Genomic DNA, 19,689 nt, shown 5'->3' with positions numbered 1-19,689 from the left:
TGACAGCTGTCTGGCTGAATCGGCTGGGACTAGGAAGCTGATATTTGACAAGGAACTAGCCTTAACTGAGAAGAGATGCCTTGAAGTGTTCTAGTGACAATTGGATGAGATTTGGCTGAGTGCTAAGGCTTTGAAAATTGCATTTTCACACATGAAGAATCAACTTTTAATATTTGAACAATCACAAGGAAGAATAATACACCACGCGGCACCCATAGCACGCTGTTCAGCTGGTGTCACAGCTCGAGAAGGACTGGGGGCTCCAGGATACTTGGAGTGAGATTCAGGCTCTAACAGCCCCAGTGCCGGGAGTGTTTGGATTCAGCTCATTGGCAAGAGAGAGGAGCCATTGCTAAGGCTACGATTTAGTCACGGGTATTTTTAGTAAAAGTCATGGACGGGTCATGGGCAATAATAATAATAAAAAAAAAAATTCACGGCCTGTGATCGATCCACGACTTATACTATAAATACCCCTGACTAAATCTGGGGGGGAGGAGGGGAGAGGGTCACTCTGGGGCAGGCAGTGGGGGGGCTGCTGGGGAGGGTGGGGCCAAGTGGGTTTCAGTTGCCACTGGGATTGCAGATGCCCCGACATCCAGGCGCATTTGGATCTAGAGTCTGGGCCCATCTCTGTTTGCAGTGGGCTAAGTCCTGAGGTTCCCGCTCCGGTTTTACTGGTCGAAAGCCTTCACAGACTGCCGCCCCTCTTTACTTCTAGTGCCCCAGTGGGGAGTTTGTTTGAGCCCCGGATTAGGGCCTACGTTTCTTGGGCTCCATGACGTGCTGGTCCACGCACAGCTGCAGTATGTTCGCTGGAAGGGCTTGCCGGTGACTTACCAGGGGAACATTATAGTTTATAATTGGGGGGCTCTTACGACACTTGCAAACAGTTCACTGAGAAATGAACGCCTAGAAAACGTGGAGAAAATAGCAACTATCCCGTGACCCTTATTCACAGGGTCATGATTTCCAATTGCATGGGGCCTCTTTTCCCCCTGACTTGGTTTCAGCCAACCCCTCCATCCATGACGATCTGCCCTGCCCTGGGATACTAGGAAACATCCTCTGTATTTCAAACAGTTCTGTCCATGTACTTCACACACCAGTTCCCTTGACACCGCCTGCATCTCTAATGCAAGGGGATGTTTGTTCTCCTGCAGCATAGCTGCTTATTAGCCACTTTTTTAACACAGAACAAAATTCTTCTAGTCTCAGCCCTCGCACACCTGTTTCACCTGATGAAAGTCAACAAGCTACCTGGGAGCTCAGTCTGTGATTCAGCGCCAGGTCCTCAGTTGCTGTAAATCAATGGATCTCACTGATTTATTCCAGCGGAGGGTCTGATTCTTAATGTTTATTGATAAGTGAGGTTACAGGGCCAAGTTCAGACCTGGGACAATTCCCCTGAAGTTATAATGGATGTGTTCTCTCTAAACGTAATGGAACACTGCAGGGTTTTTCTCCCCCTGGGATTGCTGGGAATTCAAACCATGTCTTTAAACAATGCAGTCATTTTCCAGGGAAGAGATGCTGCGTGGGGTGAACCATCCCTTAAGGAGGGTACGTTTTTCCGGGTTATGTCCCTTTTAACCACCTTGGGCCTCATATCTGCAGTGGTGCTGCAGTGAGCTAGGCTGGGAGTGAGGATGCGCAGGCACTGCTTGCACAAGCATTGATGGCAGAGACATTTTTGTAGTTCGCTAGAATTGAACCTAGGACCTTCAGAACCGAAAGGACAGCACTCACGCTAAAGGAGTACCTCTCTGAGCTGATACAAAGCAGAAGTCTCTTCTTGCTGGAGCCAGCCATTAGAGGGAGATGTGAATGATCATACACCTCTACCCCGATATAACGTGATCCGATATAACACGGGTTTGCATACAATGTGGTAACCCCGGGGCTCTGGCAGTGGGGCTTGGGCGGCGCTTTAAACGGCCCAGGGCTCTGGCTGCTGCGGGGAGCCCCGGGCCCTTTAAATCGCTGCCGGAGCCCTGCCCCCGCTACCCCCGATATAACACAGTTTCCCCTATAACGTGGTAGGGATTTTTGGCTCCCAAGGACCGCGTTATATCAGGGTAGAGGTGCATTATCTTGGACCAGATCTTCAGTGGGTAGAAATTGGCATGCCACCATTAAAGTCAATGGAGCAAAGCTAATTTCCGTTAGCTGCCCCATTGCCTGTTGGGGTCTGCTAGGACACAGAGAAATAACACCACTTGCTTATTTGCTTCTAAGTCAAGATGGGCTTGAACCAAAATCCTGGCTGCTGTCAGGACTAATTTGAAGTTTGTAAAGTGCTCCGAGAGCCTGAGGTGAAAGGCGCTAGAGAGGGACAAAGCACTAGATCACATTCCTCTGGCAGAGTGAGGAAAAGGATGGCCAGTCCACTGCTCTCATCTCTGGATGACCGTCTCTCCCCGAATGTGCCCAGCGTCATACCTGAGGGATGGGTAACCCCCAGCTGTTCAGTCACGGCGTTCAGACCTTCTAACGAATGGGTAGCCCTGTTTCATCCGTGTGGTGGTGTGTTTTTTTTAATCCTTTCCTTCAGGATCCGGATGTCGGGCATAAAAGGCCTGCAGGGGGTGGTGAGGAAGACGGTTAATGATGAACTCCAAGCGAACATCTGGGACCCGCAGCATATGGACAAAATCGTGCCTTCGCTGCTCTTCAACCTACAGCACGCAGAGGAGGCTGAGAGGTGGGAGTTTGCTTTTCCCTTCCCGGTAGGGAGCGCAGAACTGCAGATAGCGTTTCTGGCGCTGCTTAGACTTCCCCAGTGGTAGAGTCTGGGTAGCAGCAAACTCTTGTTCTGTTCCCCGAGCGGCGAGGAAGGGTCTGAATTCCTGGAGCGCCCTCTGTCCTTGCTGAGTGAGAAATGAGTGGACCCAGCCTTGGAAGGCTGTCTGGTTTTATTCGCAGTGTACACGTTGAAGCAGCTGGTGCAAATCGATGTCAATGGAGCTACACTGGTTTGCAGAGCTGAGGACCTGACCCGTATTTCCTACTATTGTCACAAAAAAGGGGTGGCTAAAACCGCAAAGCCATCTTCCTTTGAGCTGCACCCAGGACCGGCTCTAGGGTTTTTGCCGCCCCAAGCTGCGGAGGGAAAAAAAAACCGCGATCGCAATTGCGATCGGCGGCACTCCGGCAGCAGTTCCACCGCGCCGCTTTCTTCTTCGGCAGGAATTCGGTGGCAGGTGCTTCCCTTCAAGAGGGACCCGCCACTGAATTGCCACCGAACAGCCCGACGTGCCGCCCCTTCCCCTTGGCCGCCCCAAGCACCTGCTTGCTCGGCTGGTGCCTGGAGCTGGCCCTGGCTGCACCCCAACCCCCCAGCAGGCTTTCTGCGTACATCATAAAGAGGTGTAAAAAAAAAAAAAAATCCAGACATTTTGTTTCCATTGCAGGTGACCTTTAAGCAGAACTGGGTGACATTTTTTCTTTTCTTTTTTCTTTTGGCAAATGGTAAATTCAACGAAACATCCATTTTCCAGGGGACCAAAACTGTTTGCAAATTTAGGTCGAATCTGGTGGAAAGAAAAAGAAGAAAATACATATTTAAAAAGACAAAAAATAATTCCAACCATTTAGACACTAAATATTTTGATTTTTCATTTCGAAACAATGGTTTTGTTTTGAAATGTAGCTAGATTTGACAACGCCCCCCCCCACTTTTGGGGGTTTTTGTTAACCTGAACAAACCAACCTGAAAATGAAACAAAACAGAAAACAGGGGGCGGGGGGGGTCACTTTTGACTGAACGAATTGAAAAGTTTCTGCTAGAAAAAAACCCAATGTTTTCCCCGAATCAGTGATTCGCTCCGTGCCTTTCTCAAGTTCTGCAGCTAGCTAGTGGCAGAACCTCCCCGCCCTCTGCCTTGTAGCCGGCTACCAGCTCTCTGTTTTGCTTATATTCTCTGAAACACACAATAGTTATTGGGCGTTACAGTTTGGGGCCTTCGGAAGTTTCCTTAAAAGGAGGCAACTTGAGTTTTTGTTTGTGGTGTTTTCTCTCTGCGGGACTGAAATTGTCTGCTGGGAAAGTTCTTCATTGTGATGATAATGCTTAGAGGCCCTGTTGTGTTAGCTGCTGTACAGACGCCTGGAAGGAAGCAGCCCCTTCCCTGAGCGGCTTGCAATCGAAACAGACAAGACAAGGCAGTGTTGTTATCCCCACTTTGCAGATGGGGAACGTAGGCACAGAGAGATGAAGTGAAAGGAAGCTTGAGGCAGCTCTGCTTGTCAAGGTGAAGGCACAGACCTGTGCATTTGCCAGATAAGACTCTCAGCTTGTTCTCCTCTCTGACTCCAATTTTAGAGAGGAGTAATTGCCCCGTAAACAGTGTGCAAGCTGTGACAGGAGATTAGGTAAAACCTCTCTCTCCCTTCCCCATCGTATGGCTCAGGCGTGTCCGCCCCAGCCTGCTGGGTTTTCACAAGCAGACAGGGATTTTTAAGGGAAATTACTCAGGTGATAATGATATACCTATCTCATAGAGCTGGAAGGGACCCCGAAAAGTCATCGAGTCCAGCCCCCTGCCTTCACAAGCAGGACCAAGTACTGATTTTGCCCCAGATCCCTAAGTGGCCCCCTCAAGGATTGAACTCAGGCCAATGCTCAAACCACTGAGCTGTCCCTCCACCCGCTCTTCTTTGGATGCTTTTACAGACTGGCGAGAAGGGGACGTATGCATGAATTCTGCCTGGTTTATTTTGACGGTTAGGAAAGATGCCTCAGAAATCAAGTGTTCAGGCTTAAAACTCCTTCATGGCATTCGCATAAGCAAATGGTCCAAGCGGAAGGCCAGATCCTGGTGCCCACGTGTATCTGGAGTAACTCTTGAGTAGGCAGCGAGTTGCTCTGGATTTGCATAGGGTGAAGCGAGGGCAGGTTCTGGCTGGGGTGGGGGCGGGTGTCTGATTTTTGAATGAGCGCACAAAGCTCCATGTTTCATATGCAAATAGGCATTTGTGGTGTGTAAAACACTGCAGTCTCTTGGCTTTGGGTGTCTACCCTCCTCTAGTGGTTGGCTCCCAGAAAGAATAAAGGAACCTTTCTGGGTATGCCTATAGTGCGCATGGAGCCCGAGTCTCCCTTCTGATCACACACAAATCAGTGACTGAGGACCCAGGACCCTGCTAAGGGGGTGGGTCAGAGCCCAAGTCCTGCTGCGATAGATCCAAGCCCTCTTCCTTTTGCAGTGTGGACACAGCTCAGCCTGCAGACCTGCGTTAAATGGTCAGCCCAATGCAGGACAGATGCATTAGCAGGGCTGAGACACCCGGAGACAACAATTGTAGTGCAGTGAGGACACTCAAGCCCGGGCTTGCAAACAGCAGGTCCCACAGACCCAGGCTTAGTATGCAGTGTAGTGCTCCCATCAAAGGGGTTAGCTGAAGTGGTTGAGACCTGTGTATTTGGCTCCTCAGGTGCAGAGGGAGGGATAGCTCAGTGGTTTGAGCATTGGCCTGCTAAACCCAGGGTTGTGAGTTCAGTCCTTGAGGGGGACATTTAGGGATCTGGGGCAAAAATCTGCCTGGAGATTGGTCCTGCTTTGAGCAGGGGGTTGGACTAGATGACCTCCTGAGGTCCCTTCCAACCCTGATATTCGATGTGTTTAGTTTTTGTAATTACTGAGTCTGTGGTACATGGACAGTCTCCTACAGATACACACTGCAGACCAAAGGTCCATCTCCTGCCCTATGGGCCGGGGGTCAGAAGCACAGGGCTGGCTGGGAGCAGCGAGTTGTGCGCTTTGCTGCCTCCTTGTCCCTGATTCACTGTCTGGCTGCCTACGCAGGGGTCTGTGCAGCACCCGTCGCCATGGCACCCGAGTGCCAGACAAGTTTTTCAAACATGATTCGAATTTTAACTTTCTCTCCCCGCCCCACCCCCGGGCGATGGCTGTTATTGTCAGGAAACCGAGGCAGATCGGTGTGTGTTTTCAGATTGTTCTCGAGGCACTGGGGTCTCTCCTCACTCTGATCTGAGCTCCGCAGTCACGGGCCAATGGCTAAGGAAGCTCTGACCCCACTCACCCTCGTGGTCCCGTCCATCCTCCGGTGGCACTAATAAGATATATTGGAATTGGAAAAGGTACAGAAAAGGGCAACAAAAATGATTAGGGGTATGGAACAGCTTCTGTATGAGGAGAGATTAATAAGACTGGGACTTTTCAGTTTGGAAAAGAGATGACTAACGGGGGATATGATAGAGGTCTATAAAATGATGACTGGGGTTGAGTAAGTAAATAAGGAAGTGTTATTTATTCCTTCTCATAACAGAAGAACTAGGGGACACCAAATGAAATTAACAGACAGCAGGTTTAAAACAAACCAAAGGAAGTATTTCTTCACACAACATACAGTAAACCTGTGGAACTCCTTGCCAGAGGATGTTGTGAAGACCAAAACTATAACAGGGTTCAAAAAAGAACTAGATAAATTCATGGAGGATGGGTCCCTCAGTGGCCATTAGCCAGGAATGGTGTCCCTAGCCTCTGTTTGCCAGAAGCTGGGAATGAGCGACGGGATGGATCACTTGATGGTTACCTGTTCTGTTCATTCCCTCTGGGGCACCTGGCAGTAGCCACTGTCGGAAGACCGGATACTGGGCTAGATGGACATTTGGTCTGACCCAGTGTGGCCGCTCTTAGGTTCTTAAGCACATAGCTATTGTGGGTGGTGATTTAGAAGGAGATGGTTTCTCAAGCAGTCAGTGCCAGCCACCATCACAGCCAAAGAGCCCTTGCTGTTTGGGTTCATCAGGAGCTTGGATCTTCGATTCCAACATGTTACTCCCGGCTGAGTGTATAAGGCACAAAGCATGTTGTTTTGGTGGGGAAGGGGAGAGTCGGAGCTCCCCCTACTGGCCCGTTGCAGAATAAACTAGGCACCTCTTAAACTCCCAGCCAAATGTGCTCTTTTACTTGGAGCCCTAATTTGTCGGAAAAGAGGAATTTCCCACTGGCTGCCTCCATTCCATGGTACATCTGAGCTGCGCCGCGCTGGTAAAGGTTAGGATCTGCGCGGGAGGGGGTGGGCCGCGTGGGTGGGGTCCGATAGTCAGCACCCTTCTGTTTATAGATCACCTCTCATATCAAAGGAGCCCAGACTATTCAACAGGCTCATTGCACAGAGGGGATCCCTTCGCGGAGCACTGAAACGCAGCTGCCCTGGAGCAGAGCACAGCAGTTCTATTCTGCATGGTGCAGAGCCATACCTGGAAGGAGATGTGAGGAGCCACTAATGTAGCTGGAGTTTAGGGAGGCAGAATGACTCTCATCGTAGGCCCAGATTTCCAGTTCCAAAGGGCGGTTTTTATATTCTGCATGCCGGCGTCCTTCGCAGCAGCGCTGGGAGCACAGTGTTGGATAGAGAACGAGAGCGTCGTGTTGTGGGACAGGAGAATAAGGGTGTGAAAATGGGTCTCCTTGATTGCTGCTGTACTGAGTGGTTCTACGGATGAGGCTTAATCTCTCTCTCGCTCTCTCTCAGCCGCTCTCCATCTCCCCTGCAAGCAACTGAAAAGGAGAAAGAGAGTCCCACTGAGCTGGCAGAAAGGTGCCTGCGGGAGTTACTGGGGCGAGCGGCTTATGGGAACATTAAGAACGCCATCAAACCTGTTCTCATGTAAGTCACTCGATCAGGTGATTGTCCCTCCACCCTGCCCACATCTCTCCTGTGCTGGACCCTCTAGCTCTCTGTGTTTGCTTTTCCTTCTCCGCCTTTGTCCCAGAGTGGGACCCTTTTGTATTATTGATCTAAAGGAACAATAATGTTGCTGTGAATTAGTGAGGCTTGGTCTACACTACGGAGTTAGGTCGACATAAGGCAGGTTATGGCGACCTAACCATGTCAGAGTCTACACTACAGGGTTGCTCCCGCTGATGTAAGCGCCCTACTGCACCGACATCGTAACTCCACCTCCAGGAGAGGCGTAGGGCGTATGTGGGGGCAAGGCAGTGTCTGTATAAACACCCTGTTCCTTACATCGGCGGTCTTGTCAATTTCATGGCTCAGCTGGGGCTGTGAAATTGACAAGAAAGTTGGCTCCTGGCTCCCCAGCCGGGTTGCTGCCGGGTCTCTATTCCAAGCCGAGCTGCCACCCAGGCTCCTGGCTTGGGCTGCCGTAGGGGCTCCCTGCTGCCCCCTGGGGTCCTGGCTCCCCGCTCCCCACGGGGAGTACGGCAGCTGACCAGACCCCGGGCGCAGACCTCCTCGCCAGAAGTGAGAAACCCTGGGTGACTGTACCCCAGCTCCTGGCTGGGAGTGGGGAGGTGAGACACCCAGAGGGTAGCTGGGCTCCTGGCAAGGAGCTGCTCTCAGGCCCCCACACTGCCCCTCTTCAGTCGATGGAAGTGCCCCGGTGAGGACACGCACCACCGACAGAAGGGGGGCAGTGTGGACATCAGCCACCGCAGTAATTACTGCAATAGTTGTAAGTTGGCCTAACATAGGTCAACTTAAGGTTGTAGGTTAGACATACCCCTGGTGTCTCTTTGTATGTAATGGAATCATAAGAACATCAGAACGGCCATACTGGGTCAGACCAGAGGTCCATCTAGCCCGGTGTCCTGTCTTCTGACAGTGGCCAATGCCAGGTGCTTCAGAAGGAACGAACGGAACAGGTAATCATCAAGTGATCAGATCTACTCAGCTGTGTGTCATAAACCTTAGACTGCTCATGGGTTCTGGAGAGTCTCCTTTAGCTCAAGTGGCAGTGGGGCCGGCGTTTCCGAATCAGGACGAGCCGAGTTCCATCTCTGCTGCTGCTTTGAAATTAGTGGCCGCAGCCTGGAGCAGAATGATAGCTCTGATGGCCTGTGGGCTGTGGATTTGTTCCAATACCTAGGGCATTGCACTTTTCCAAGTGCTGTATACGTGTTAGGTAATGTCCTCCTCCCAACAACTACTTCCCCTGGTGGGCGGGTAACTATCAGCCCCAGTTTGGTGAGGAGGGAAACCAAGGCACAGAAAAGCTAAACGATTTGCCTATGGTTACAGAGGGACTGAATGGCAGAGCTGATATAAAGACCTAGGAGTTCCTGGGTCCCAGGCCCAGCCATACAGGGGCAAATTCAGTGAGCACAAGCTGTGGACTAACCCCTAAAAGTGAGCAACTCCTGAGGCTGGGAGGGAATTGGGAAAATGGCAGACAAATTAGCTCTTTACAGGGTTTGATCCTTAGCTGGCAGTTTGCAATTCTACGTCGGCTCCCCCTTCCCGATCTTTGCTCCTCGGCCTCCTTTCGCTCCCTGCTCTGACTGCTTCTGTGTCACCTGCCTCCCACACTGTTTGTTTGCTGTTCTCTCTGAGCAAAGGGAAGAGATGCCTTTGCTTGTCGTACAAGCAAGCCTACAAGCCTCTGTAATTGCTAAACTCACTCTTCTCTCTTTTTTTTTTTTTTCTTCCCCTGAAGCCATCTAGACAACCACTCGCTCTGGGAGCCAAAGACGTTTGCTATTCGCTGCTTTAAGATCATCATGTACTCCATTCAGGTGAGCTGCCGGAGAGGTGGCGTTTTGTGTCGCTTCAGTATGGTAATGAATTGTGAGTGTGGGCCCTGGTGCTCCCTGCTAGAAGGAATCCGAACTGCACCACTTGTGTGTCAGTGGCCCGGTGCTGCTAACTGTGGAGAAGGCCTGTTCTTTTAGAGGAGAAGGATCTGGCTTCTGTCCCTGTTGTCGCTGTGAAAGTCTGAGTAACCACTGCATGCAGTGCTCTGGCAATGAGGGACAGATTTGTTGCACTCTATGTAAAACAGTGTGGGTAATTCCCTGGAACTAATCTGTATGTATCAACACAGAAGCTTGCTGTCAGATGGTTCTTTGCAGATTACATCAACATAGAAATACTAGGAGTACTTGTGGCACCTTAGAGACTGACACATGTATTTGAAATAAATACTGATACCTTGCCCTTACATGGCACCTTGCAAAGATGGGGAGGCTTGTTGCCACCATGCTACAGATGGGGAAATTGAGGCACGGAGGCTAAGTGACTTGCCCAAGGCCATAGGCTGAGGATTAGTAGCCAGAACTCCTGGGTCCCAGTCCTGTGCTCTAACCGCTAGCTCATACTACTTCCGTGATTTACCTGTGGCACTAGTGACTGATCCTAAACCTGTTATTCAGTCGGTGAGAGTTTGCCTGAGTCGGAGTATGTGGAATCCTTGTCCTGTTGTTCCTGCCTTTGTCTTTCCCTTCCCTCGTTCGTTAGACATGCTCGCAGCCCGGTGCGGTAAATAATGAGAGCCCCTCGCTGTGCTGTGCGTCAGGATCCTGCCCTGCACGCCGGAGAAGGACTAAGAAGGCCTGTCATGAGGCTGGCGCTCCCAGGAGGAATTCAGGCTGACACAGCCAGAGCTCCTGGGGCGCTCCTGCTGGAGTGGTAGTTAGTTCAGTGTGCTCCCAGCCGTGCTAGCCGGTTCGGGCAACAGGACCATGGCCCTGCCCTCTTCAGGGAGCTGGTGCATGTGAAGTGGCTAGCAGGGAATATGCTTCCTAATGGGATTCTGGCCAACCCCTGGCAAGCAACTCCTGGAGCCCTTCCTTGTGCACCCACTTGGGGCTAGCCAGAATTTGGCCCTGAGATTTCCTGTCTTGGACTGCCTGGGCTTTGCAGCTATAACAAGAAGTAATGCTTTAGGTTGGGGGTCCCATCCGCAATTGCTGTATTAGGGGAGGGGTTACCTAGGCAGAGGTCAATTGCCTACCTTGGAATTTGGCCAGGGCTAACAACCCTCTCCTGCAAGCTAATAAAATGCCGCTCTAGAGGACCGTGTGCATGGGGGAACCAGAATACAGCCTGTCTCTCTCCCTTGGGAGCCGTTCTTTCCCTGTTTGTTAGTGCAAAGCAAGTTCCCATTGAGTTAGGTGGCATGGCAATAGGGTGGAAAACCTTGTCACAGGAGCTATTGGGAGCTACCCGTTCCCAGCTTGCTGTCGTTCCATCAGAGCACACCGCCTGTCTCCGCAGAAAGAGAACGGAGCCGCCCGCGGCTAAGCACAAACTGTGCAGACAGGAGAAAACGATACAGGTCGAATTCTGCACTCAGTCACTCCCGCGGAGCCCCAGTGGCTTAGCAAGATGTTGCATGGAGATAAGTGAGGGGAGAATTTGACCCTCGTGTGTAGGATACTGGAAAGGTAATTAGAAATGTTTCCATGATCTCTTTGTTTGAGTCCCAATGAAAATATATTTCTGTCTGGATTGTCGTCTCCCTTCCCTTCTTTATCGTCACTTAGCCCATGTACTTTTCATCCAGTGCATTGGTTATTTATCCTTTTTCCACTCTGCACAGCAGGGCGAACGGAGAGGAAGGGCAGCTTGGCAGTTAGGGCACTAGCTGCAGAGACCAGGTTTCAATTCCCAGCTCAGCCGCTGGCTTCCTGTGGGACCATGTACAAGTCACTTAGCCGCCCCATGCCTCAGTTTCCCATCTGTACAATGGCGATCGTAGCACTGCCCTGCCTCACAGTGATGTGGTCAGGATAATTCTATTAGATACTACAGTGATAGGGTACCTAAGATGTCAGTGTCACTTTTGTTTCTAGTTAATTTTGATTTATGGTTCTCTCCTGCCAGCTCAGCTCTGTTGTCCTTGGGGAATGCTTATATTTAAAAAAGGCACCCGTTTTCACTGCATTTTTTATCTTGTAAACTGTCCAATGCCCATTATCTTTAGATTAGGTTTGATAAAATCCATATATATATATATATATATATATATATATTTTTTTTTACAAAATCTAAATGCTGGGCGTATAACTCACCAGGGCCCGTTGGAAGGATACACAATCAATACATTCTCTCTTCATAAGTACCCAGGATTAATCACTTATTGGACCAACTCCTGTTGGTGAGAGAGACAAACTTTCGAGCCACGCAGAGCTCTTCTTTATGTCTGGGAGAGATACTCAGAGCGTCACAGCGAAATACAAGGTCAAACAGATAGTTTAGCACAAGTAGGAAGCACATATTGTAAGGGAGCAATGCTAAGCTATTCAACCTTGTATTTAGCTGTGACGCTCTCAGTACCTCTCCCAGACCTGAACAAGAGCGTTGTGAGGCTCGAAAGTTTCTCTCTCTCAAACAGAAGTTGGTCCACTAAAAGATATGACCTCCCCCACCTCATCTCTCGAATATAGAATCATAGAATATCAGGGTTGGAAGGGACCTCAGGAGGTCATCTAGTCCAACCCCCTGCTCAAAGCAGGACCAATCCCAACTAAATCATCCCAGCCAGGGCTTTGTCAAGCTTGACCTTAAAAACCTCTAAGGAAGGAGATTCCACCACCTCCCTAGGGAACCCATTCCAGGGACTGACCCGATTACAACCACCCCGCATACAGGATTAATCATGACAGTGGCTTTTATACATATGTAAACCCTGTAAATCATTTCCCCCATATGCACATCTCCCGACTAAAGTTCCGTGTGCTCGACTTTCGTAAGTATGTTTCGATTCTGCACATCCATTTCTATTTGGTAGCTCGAAAAGTCATCCAGTGTATTCCTGGATCAGTGACGCTTGTTCTCTACACAGTATATTTCCCTGCGCCTCTTTCCATAAATATACAGGTGCAGTCTGTGTGAGCACATCCTCTTCTACTGGCTGGCCCCAGCCTCTTACTTGCCCCTCGTTAAGGATGGTCCCCTTGAGATGGAGTGGCAGAGACCAGTGCTTTTGGTGCTGCAGTTCCCTGATTCTGTCCTCCCAGGCGACCTGTCATACCTGCATGTCTGTGGCCGTGCTAATGCGTGCATGGAACGATCCGCTGAGCTCGAGGTAGTGGGTGCCGTTAGGAGTGACCCGTTTATCGCTCACTGGTGTTCAATTGATCTCAGCGCTTGCAGGATTGGCCACTGACTCACCTTCCTGCTGCCCTCTCCCTGGCGTCCGTGGTATTACATGGGCTGCAGGCGGGCACAGAATTTGGCCTGGTCTGGAAGGTTCCACAAACATAGGTCAATAGTTCAGTGCTGTGTGTGTGTCCATATTTCATGACAACCATTGTGCGGTCAGGAAAGGCTCTGTGCAGAAGTGACCCCGCTCCCTGTGCGCCTTCCGGTTAGCTCCGCTGCCTTCCTTGCTGTTGCCTTTGTAGAGGTGGCACCGCTATGGGAACGCTGGATTCTGCCCTCGCGTGGGCGTCATCCGCCAGGTGCTGACTGCCAGGCCTTCCTTTCTTGCGCCGATGTCCGAGGCAGGAATTGCCCCCAGACCGCGAAGGTCGGCCTGGCTCCGCTGCCATCTATCAGCACGGCTCACTCTCCGCTTTCCTTCCAGCCTCAGCATTCCCACTTGGTGATCCAGCAACTCCTGGGACACCTGGATGCCAACAGCAAGAGCGCGGCCACGGTGCGGGCTGGGATCGTGGAGGTCCTGTCGGAGGCAGCTGTCATCGCGGCCTCGGGATCAGTGGGTAAGGAAGGGATCCAGTCCAGCACTCCCATGGCTTTCCCCTTCCCTCCAGCGCCTGAGCCTGCTTCTGCCTCTCCGGGCTGGAGTGATTCCCTGCAGCAGTCATTGATCTGAGAGGCACGGTGGGAGCTTGGTTCTCAGGAGCTGGAGATGGCAGCCCTGGGAGCCGTGGTGAAAGCTTGGCCCAGCGCAGGCCTCTGCACTGTAGTGACTGGAAGCATTTCAGTCAGTTTCCTTTCGAGACCCATTAACGGGCTGGGGCATTGCAGAGATGCCAGCTGGGGATAAAACCCCTACGCAACTGGGAAGGAAATGAGGCAGGCAGACACGGGGCTGATGGATTGTTGGTGCCAGCAGTGCTGTGTCATCAGGGAACGGTTCAGCCTGGCTCGTTGCTTCCCTTTGCACTGCCAGCAGCTGGCACCGTGGGCGCCGGGTCAGAGAGCAGGGAGTGTCGGAGCTTCGGGGGGAGAGTGGTTTGATTTCGGTTTGTTCTGACTCCCGGCTGGAAAGATCTGAGAGCGGCCAGTGGTGTGTTTGGAGAAGGGGACTCCACGGCAAGGCTTTTACACCCGGGGTCTGCCTCTGCTCCCACCCCAGGCAGCAGCCGCACTCCCTTGACCCGGGTGGGCCGAGGGAGGTGCCCCTAATGTTGCCTGAGCTCAGCTGCCCTTATGCGCTGGTAGGCTGGCTGGTTATACGGGGTGAGCTGAGCGCATGCAGACTGGGATTATGGGCTTTACAGGAGAGCTGCTGGCATTTGGATAGCGCAACTGCCTGTGGATTCCCTTGTGCTCAGCGCTCCTGCTTCGAGCGGTAGAATCACAGAATCCTGGGGACGGGGGGGTTCCTCCTGCTTAGCAGTGGGGGGCAGAGACCCAGGAGTCCTGTGCTCCGTACCCCTTGCACTCCTGGCCTCCTGACGCACAGCGGGACAAAAACGCAGATGAATGAGTTCTGTCCATTTATCAGACTCTCTTAAATCCTGGATTCCCTGGGGCTGTGGGTTTCCCACCTCTGAGCTTCAGTGTCTCAAGCCCAGCAGGCCAGGGGGCGTTGTCTAATGTCTGTTGCAGGGGACTGGGAGTTGAACTCCTAGGTTCAGTTCCTGGCTCTGGCACTGCCCCACTGTGTGGTCTAGGGTAGGTTTCTTAACCAGTCTGGGCCTGTTTCCCCATTTGCAAAAAGCAGCTAATGAGACGGGGTCAGTAGAACAAGGAGCTGAGCAGGCAGGTGGTTAGAGAAGGAGGTTTCACCTCATCCGGATTTTACTGGGCTTTGCTTTTGCATACATTTCCTCCCCCGCCCCCTTTTCTGTGTCTTTCTTTCTTGTATTTATAGTCCTTAAAAGGATGTGGTCACGTGTATTCTGGCCAGAGATGCACCAGATACACACAGACCCTCGGAGAAACCAGGTAGTTGTTGTTGGCAGTACAGGATCTCTTTGTGCTAGGCGCTTCACCAACACGCAGTGAGAGATGGTCTCAGCCCCAGAGAGCCGGCAATCGAAATAGACGAGAGAGAAAGGATGGGAGGGGAAACTGAGGCACAGAGCAGTGAAGTGAGTTGCCCAAGATGATACAGCAGGTAGAGGGCAGAGCTGGGAACGGAGCCTAGGTGTCCTGAGTCCCAGCATGCTTTGCACCTTGAAGACTGGACAAGTCCGTGCGGCTGAGTGCATCTCCATAGCAAAATTGCCGGGTTCTCTTTCATAGGCAGCGTAATTGGAGTTGTGTTGGTCCCAGGCTATTAGAGAGACGGTGACCCGGAGAAGAGCTCGGGGTGGCTCAAAAGCTTGTCTCTCCCCAACAGAAGTTCATCCAATAAAAGTTGTGGCCAAACTCCCCGTTGAGTTGAGTTGGGTTTAACAAGGGCTTTACCGCAGATTGCTAACAAATCGATAGCCCCGTTCGGTCCTGTCTGCGCTGGCAAACCCCAGGCTGAGCTCTCGGAAATGATCCTTGGATGTGAGATCTTTGCTAGTGTAGAAGTGTGAGGTTCATACTGGTGGGAGGGGGGAGGGTTGAGTTGTGGCCCTCTCCACCGTGGCCCGGTGTCTTTGCTGGGGGTCTGAAGAGCAGGCACCATAAGCCTGGGATGGCCTCTTCTTTGTCAGGTTACATCCCAGTGTGACCAGCCCCCTCTCGCTTACAGTGGGGCTGCATGTCCCAGGAGGGGTAGCAGCGTTGGCTGAATGGGACCAATGTGGTGTAGTGGCTAGACCGCTGGCCTGGGTCTGGGTCCATTCCTGGCTCGGCGCTTAGCCTGCTGGGTGACTTTGGGCAAGTCCCTTCCCCTCTTTTTGCCCCAGTTTCCCCATCTGTAAATTGGGGCTAAGGATACTGACCTTTAAGCGCTCTAAGAGCTAGGTGGTGTTCTTGATTAATGCCTCTGCCTGCCCTCCCTGCCCTTCTCAGGACCAACTGTGCTGGAAGTGTTCAACACCCTGCTGCGGCAGCTGCGGCTGAGCATCGACTATGAGCTCACGGGCAGCTATGACTGTGCCGTCGTCGGTACCAAGATCATCAAGGAGCATGAAGAGAGGATGTTCCAAGAGGCCGTTATCAAGACCACAGGTAGGCAGGTCGCGCGCCGGGAGGGCATCGCCGCCTCCGTTGGCCGGAGGGGCCTGCTCTGCTAACAAGGATGTGTTCGGATAAGGGCATAGTCGTTTGCTGCAGCTGTCGGTCGGGTTGGACAAGGGTGATCTGATGGTCGCGAAAACCAGACCCATAAAACAGGAAACGATTCAAATCGAGGAGCAAAATCAGCTAGCCAAGGAGGAGCCAGCCCTACAGGTGGGTTCTAGTTACAGGGCAGGTCAGTTGGGATCTAATTGGCTGATGTTCCCACGTACTGAGTCAGATTCAACACTAGGGAACACCAGGAAAATGTAAGTCCGGCCTGACTTGTGAGTCTGCGTCGAAGCCCACAGACTCGGCTTGGGGTCAGGCCCTCCAGACAAAGGGGGAAGTGCAGCAGTGGCGTTGGGAAAAGGCTCGGGGAAAGTGACATCTGAGCCCTAGAACTGAACGATCGTTCCGAGCAGCGATGGCTGGAACCAGATCCCAGTCGAGGTTCTTTTAAAACAGCTTGGTTTTCCCAGTCCGCTCGATGGGAAACACAAACCCGGGAGTTTCTTGGAACTGTCGCCCACTTCTTTATCCTGCCCTTTATTTCACTTCTGTCTCATCTGTCAGTTTCCCAGAGGGGTGAATTGGCTTCCTGTAGGAAATTGATACTTTGGCAGAAGATTGGATCCAGTTTAGCCCATAAGTGGCTGTGACTTGGATGGATCTGTCATCTGGGTTCCCGTTTGTCCACATCAGACTCGCAGCCTGACTGGTGCACGGTCAGGAGAGGCTGCAAATCGGGACCGAGGTGCAGAACAAACAAACGATTGAAAAGTTGTTGTCCTTAGCTTGGCGGTATAGATGAATAGAGGAATAGCGGTGGCACTTGTCTTGCAATGACAGTGGAATACCAGCGGAGGGCAGTATCCACCCAAGAATTCCCAAACACGAACCCAGGGAATTGCAGAGAGATTCTGGCTCTAGGAGGCGATTTCCCTTTGCCCTTGTGCGGTTTGGGAGCAGCGTGAAGGAGTTCAGAATTTAGGCCCAGCCTTGCAATGAGGCGGGGAGGAAGAAGAGATAGTGGGCATGAGCTAACTACGAGCTACCAGCCTCCCTGCAGTCCTAGGTGTGTGCAGCTGCCTTTACATGGCTGGAGTAGGATCGTTTTGTCTCCAGGTGCCCAGGTGAAGGGGCAGGAGGCCTCTGATCCAGGCCTGCCCGTCACAGAGGCCTCTGGTCTGAGCAGTGGCGCAGCAGCAGGGGGAGCCCATTGCCCGCTGGGCTCGGCTGTCTGCCGTCTGCCTGAGGTGGATCTGGGCCCTGTTCACCTTACCCCTCCCTCGAGAAAGGGGGGTGAGTGTCGGGCAGGGACATGGGGGGAGACAGAGAAATCCGAGCGAGGAAGCTGCTACAGGCCACTGCCTAAGCTCCTCAGGCCTGGTTCTCTACGCCGTGAATGGCCCTGCAGCCAGCCTGCCTGCTGCTTAGCCCCAGTAGCCAAGCTCTGCCGCCCTGCCGGGGCGGATTCTCCACTCACGACTCTGAGCAAACCCAGGGGGAGGAGGAGAGGGAACGGCACCGGCTGGACAGGCCCCGACACTCCCTCCGCCGGGACGTACTTACCCCTGACCTGGTGACCCTGTGTGCCGCTAAGCCTGTGGCTGAGCGGAGCAGGGTGTGCCGGAGCCTACTGCTCTGAAGGCCACTTCTGCTGCCTGGGGCGCTGGTTAAGGTGGGCCTTTCCCCCCAATTTTTGGCTTTCTGAGTGGCTAAAAGGTCCCGCTTGATGCCTGTCAAGACCAAATGCTAATCGCCTGAGCTGTGTGCTGGTGACGAGTTACCGAACCTCTGCTACTACCGTGAAATAAACCCCTCCCATGAATGCCGGTGGGCCGCCCCGCGGCTCCCGCTCGCTGGAATCAGAGGAGGAAGGCCCCTTGGGGCTGTTCCTGAGATTCAGCCTGGGGGCTCGCTCTGGCCAGGCGTGTTGTGGGGTAGATAAACGGACATGCAGGGCTCAGTTCTGCCCCCCACCCTGGCATCTGCGTGGGACTCCCGCTCACCACCCAGGGCAGAGATTGGCGCGCGTGGGCGTCCGCTGTGGAAACGGGCACTGGGCGTGTGTTCCGTCTGCGACTTGGCCTTGACTGTCTTGCATGGTCTTAGTGCTGTCTGTCTTCTCAGGTTCCTTTGCCAGCACCCTCCCCACCTATCAGAGGTCAGAGGTCATGCTCTTTATAATGAGCAAGGTCCCGCTGCCTTCTCTGCACCACGCTATAGACGCTGGAAAAGCTGGGTGAGGACAGATTTACTTCTCTTCGCTCCCTGCCCCTCCTGCGAAAAGGGAACCTTTCTCGGGTGACACACTGGAAGCTGCTCAAGAATTGGGTTTGGATTCGCTCTAGCAGGGATCCCTGGGGAAGTGTCCCCTACCTCCCCAGCCATGCACTGGGCCAGACTTTAGTTCATATCCAGGACCAGTTTTCAGGAAGGCCTTTGACTCTTGGGGCCGCTCCTCTGATTCATTGTGCAGTAGAAAACGCCTTTCACCTCTAGGTCCCCGGTTCAAATCCAGCCTCCGGTGGTGGTAGGTAGTGTCCATCTGTGACCTTTATAAAATGAGCGGTGAAGCTCAGTCCAGCTTTTATTGGATGAGAGCTCCCACCACAGCCGGTTCCCTTAGTAACAGAGACGCCAAGGAGCGAGTGGGCCGTGGAGACTCACGCCAGCCCCCTCGGTCAGTGCTTGGTGCGTTGGTAGGGCCGTGGCGAGGAAGCTTGCCCGGCCATTTCTGTGTCTATAGAGGACTGCAGACTGCCATGCTCTCCATCTGCATTCACCCTCCAAATTCCCTTTCAAAGCCTCTTTACGGTGCAGTTAGAGAGGTGTGTGAATCCAGTGTGTCACGAGCAAAGGGTTTCCCTCTTCCTTCTCGCGCTTTGCTGTCTGTTCAGAACGTAGCTGCTGTATGTCACTGGAATCATTCTCCTGGGGCAAGAGAGCTTTGGGAGAGCAGAGCTTTAAAAAGAGCGGCCACGCTGGGTCTGACCAACGGTCCGTCTAGCCCAGTGTCCTGTCTTCCGACAGTGGCCAATGCCAGGTGCTTCAGAGGGAATGAACAGAACCGGGCAATTATTGAGTGATCCGTCCCCTGCTGTCCACTCCCAGCATCTGGCACTCAGAGCCTAAGGACACCCAGAGCATGAGGTTGCGTCCCTGCCCATCTTGGGTAATAGCCATTGATGGACCTATCCTCCATGAATTTATCTAGTTCTGCTTGGAACCCTGTTCTGGTCTTGGCCTTCACAACATTCTCTGGCAAGGAGTTCCACAGGCTGACTGTGCGTTGTGTGAAGAAATACGTCCCTTTTGTTTGTTTTAAACCTGCTGCTCATTAAATGCTTTAATGCTGCATCTCCATCCTTTCAGGCAGACACGGCCACAGGAGACTAGTAGCGTCATCAGAATTAGCCATGTGGGTTTGCTTGACTATTCTGCTAGAGGCTGGAAGTGTGCGGAGGGCTAGGGCTTCGGGCAGGAGACTGAGTCAGGAATCCTGGCCGGTATTCCCCACCCCGCCACTGACTCACTGAATGACCTGGAGCAAGTCACTTATGGCCTGACGTTCGGGGGTGATGAGCACTCACAGCTCCCATTGAAGACAGTTTCCCTTGTCTC

The 19,689-nt window shown here is 52.4% G+C and overlaps 1 protein-coding gene across 2 annotated transcripts in view; it reads left to right on the top strand.

Annotated features, from left to right (window-relative positions):
* EFR3B (EFR3 homolog B) overlaps positions 1-19,689 on the top strand; it is a 68,235-nt gene that overhangs the window by 30,850 nt on the left and 17,696 nt on the right. For both annotated transcript variants that reach the window (XM_026656353.1, XM_026656354.1), the window contains exons 3-8: positions 2,555-2,704; positions 7,504-7,638; positions 9,428-9,506; positions 13,301-13,436; positions 15,853-16,011; positions 18,196-18,307. In XM_026656353.1, coding sequence (XP_026512138.1) covers positions 2,555-2,704; positions 7,504-7,638; positions 9,428-9,506; positions 13,301-13,436; positions 15,853-16,011; positions 18,196-18,307 — 771 coding nt within the window. The remainder of the gene's footprint in view (positions 1-2,554; positions 2,705-7,503; positions 7,639-9,427; positions 9,507-13,300; positions 13,437-15,852; positions 16,012-18,195; positions 18,308-19,689) is intronic.

The sequence above is a fragment of the Terrapene carolina genome, unplaced genomic scaffold, assembly GCF_002925995.2.
Source record: "Terrapene carolina triunguis isolate 2854851 unplaced genomic scaffold, T_m_triunguis-2.0 Scaffold228, whole genome shotgun sequence".
NCBI lineage: Eukaryota > Metazoa > Chordata > Testudines > Emydidae > Terrapene > Terrapene triunguis.
This window is presented reverse-complemented; position numbering and strand designations above follow the sequence as displayed.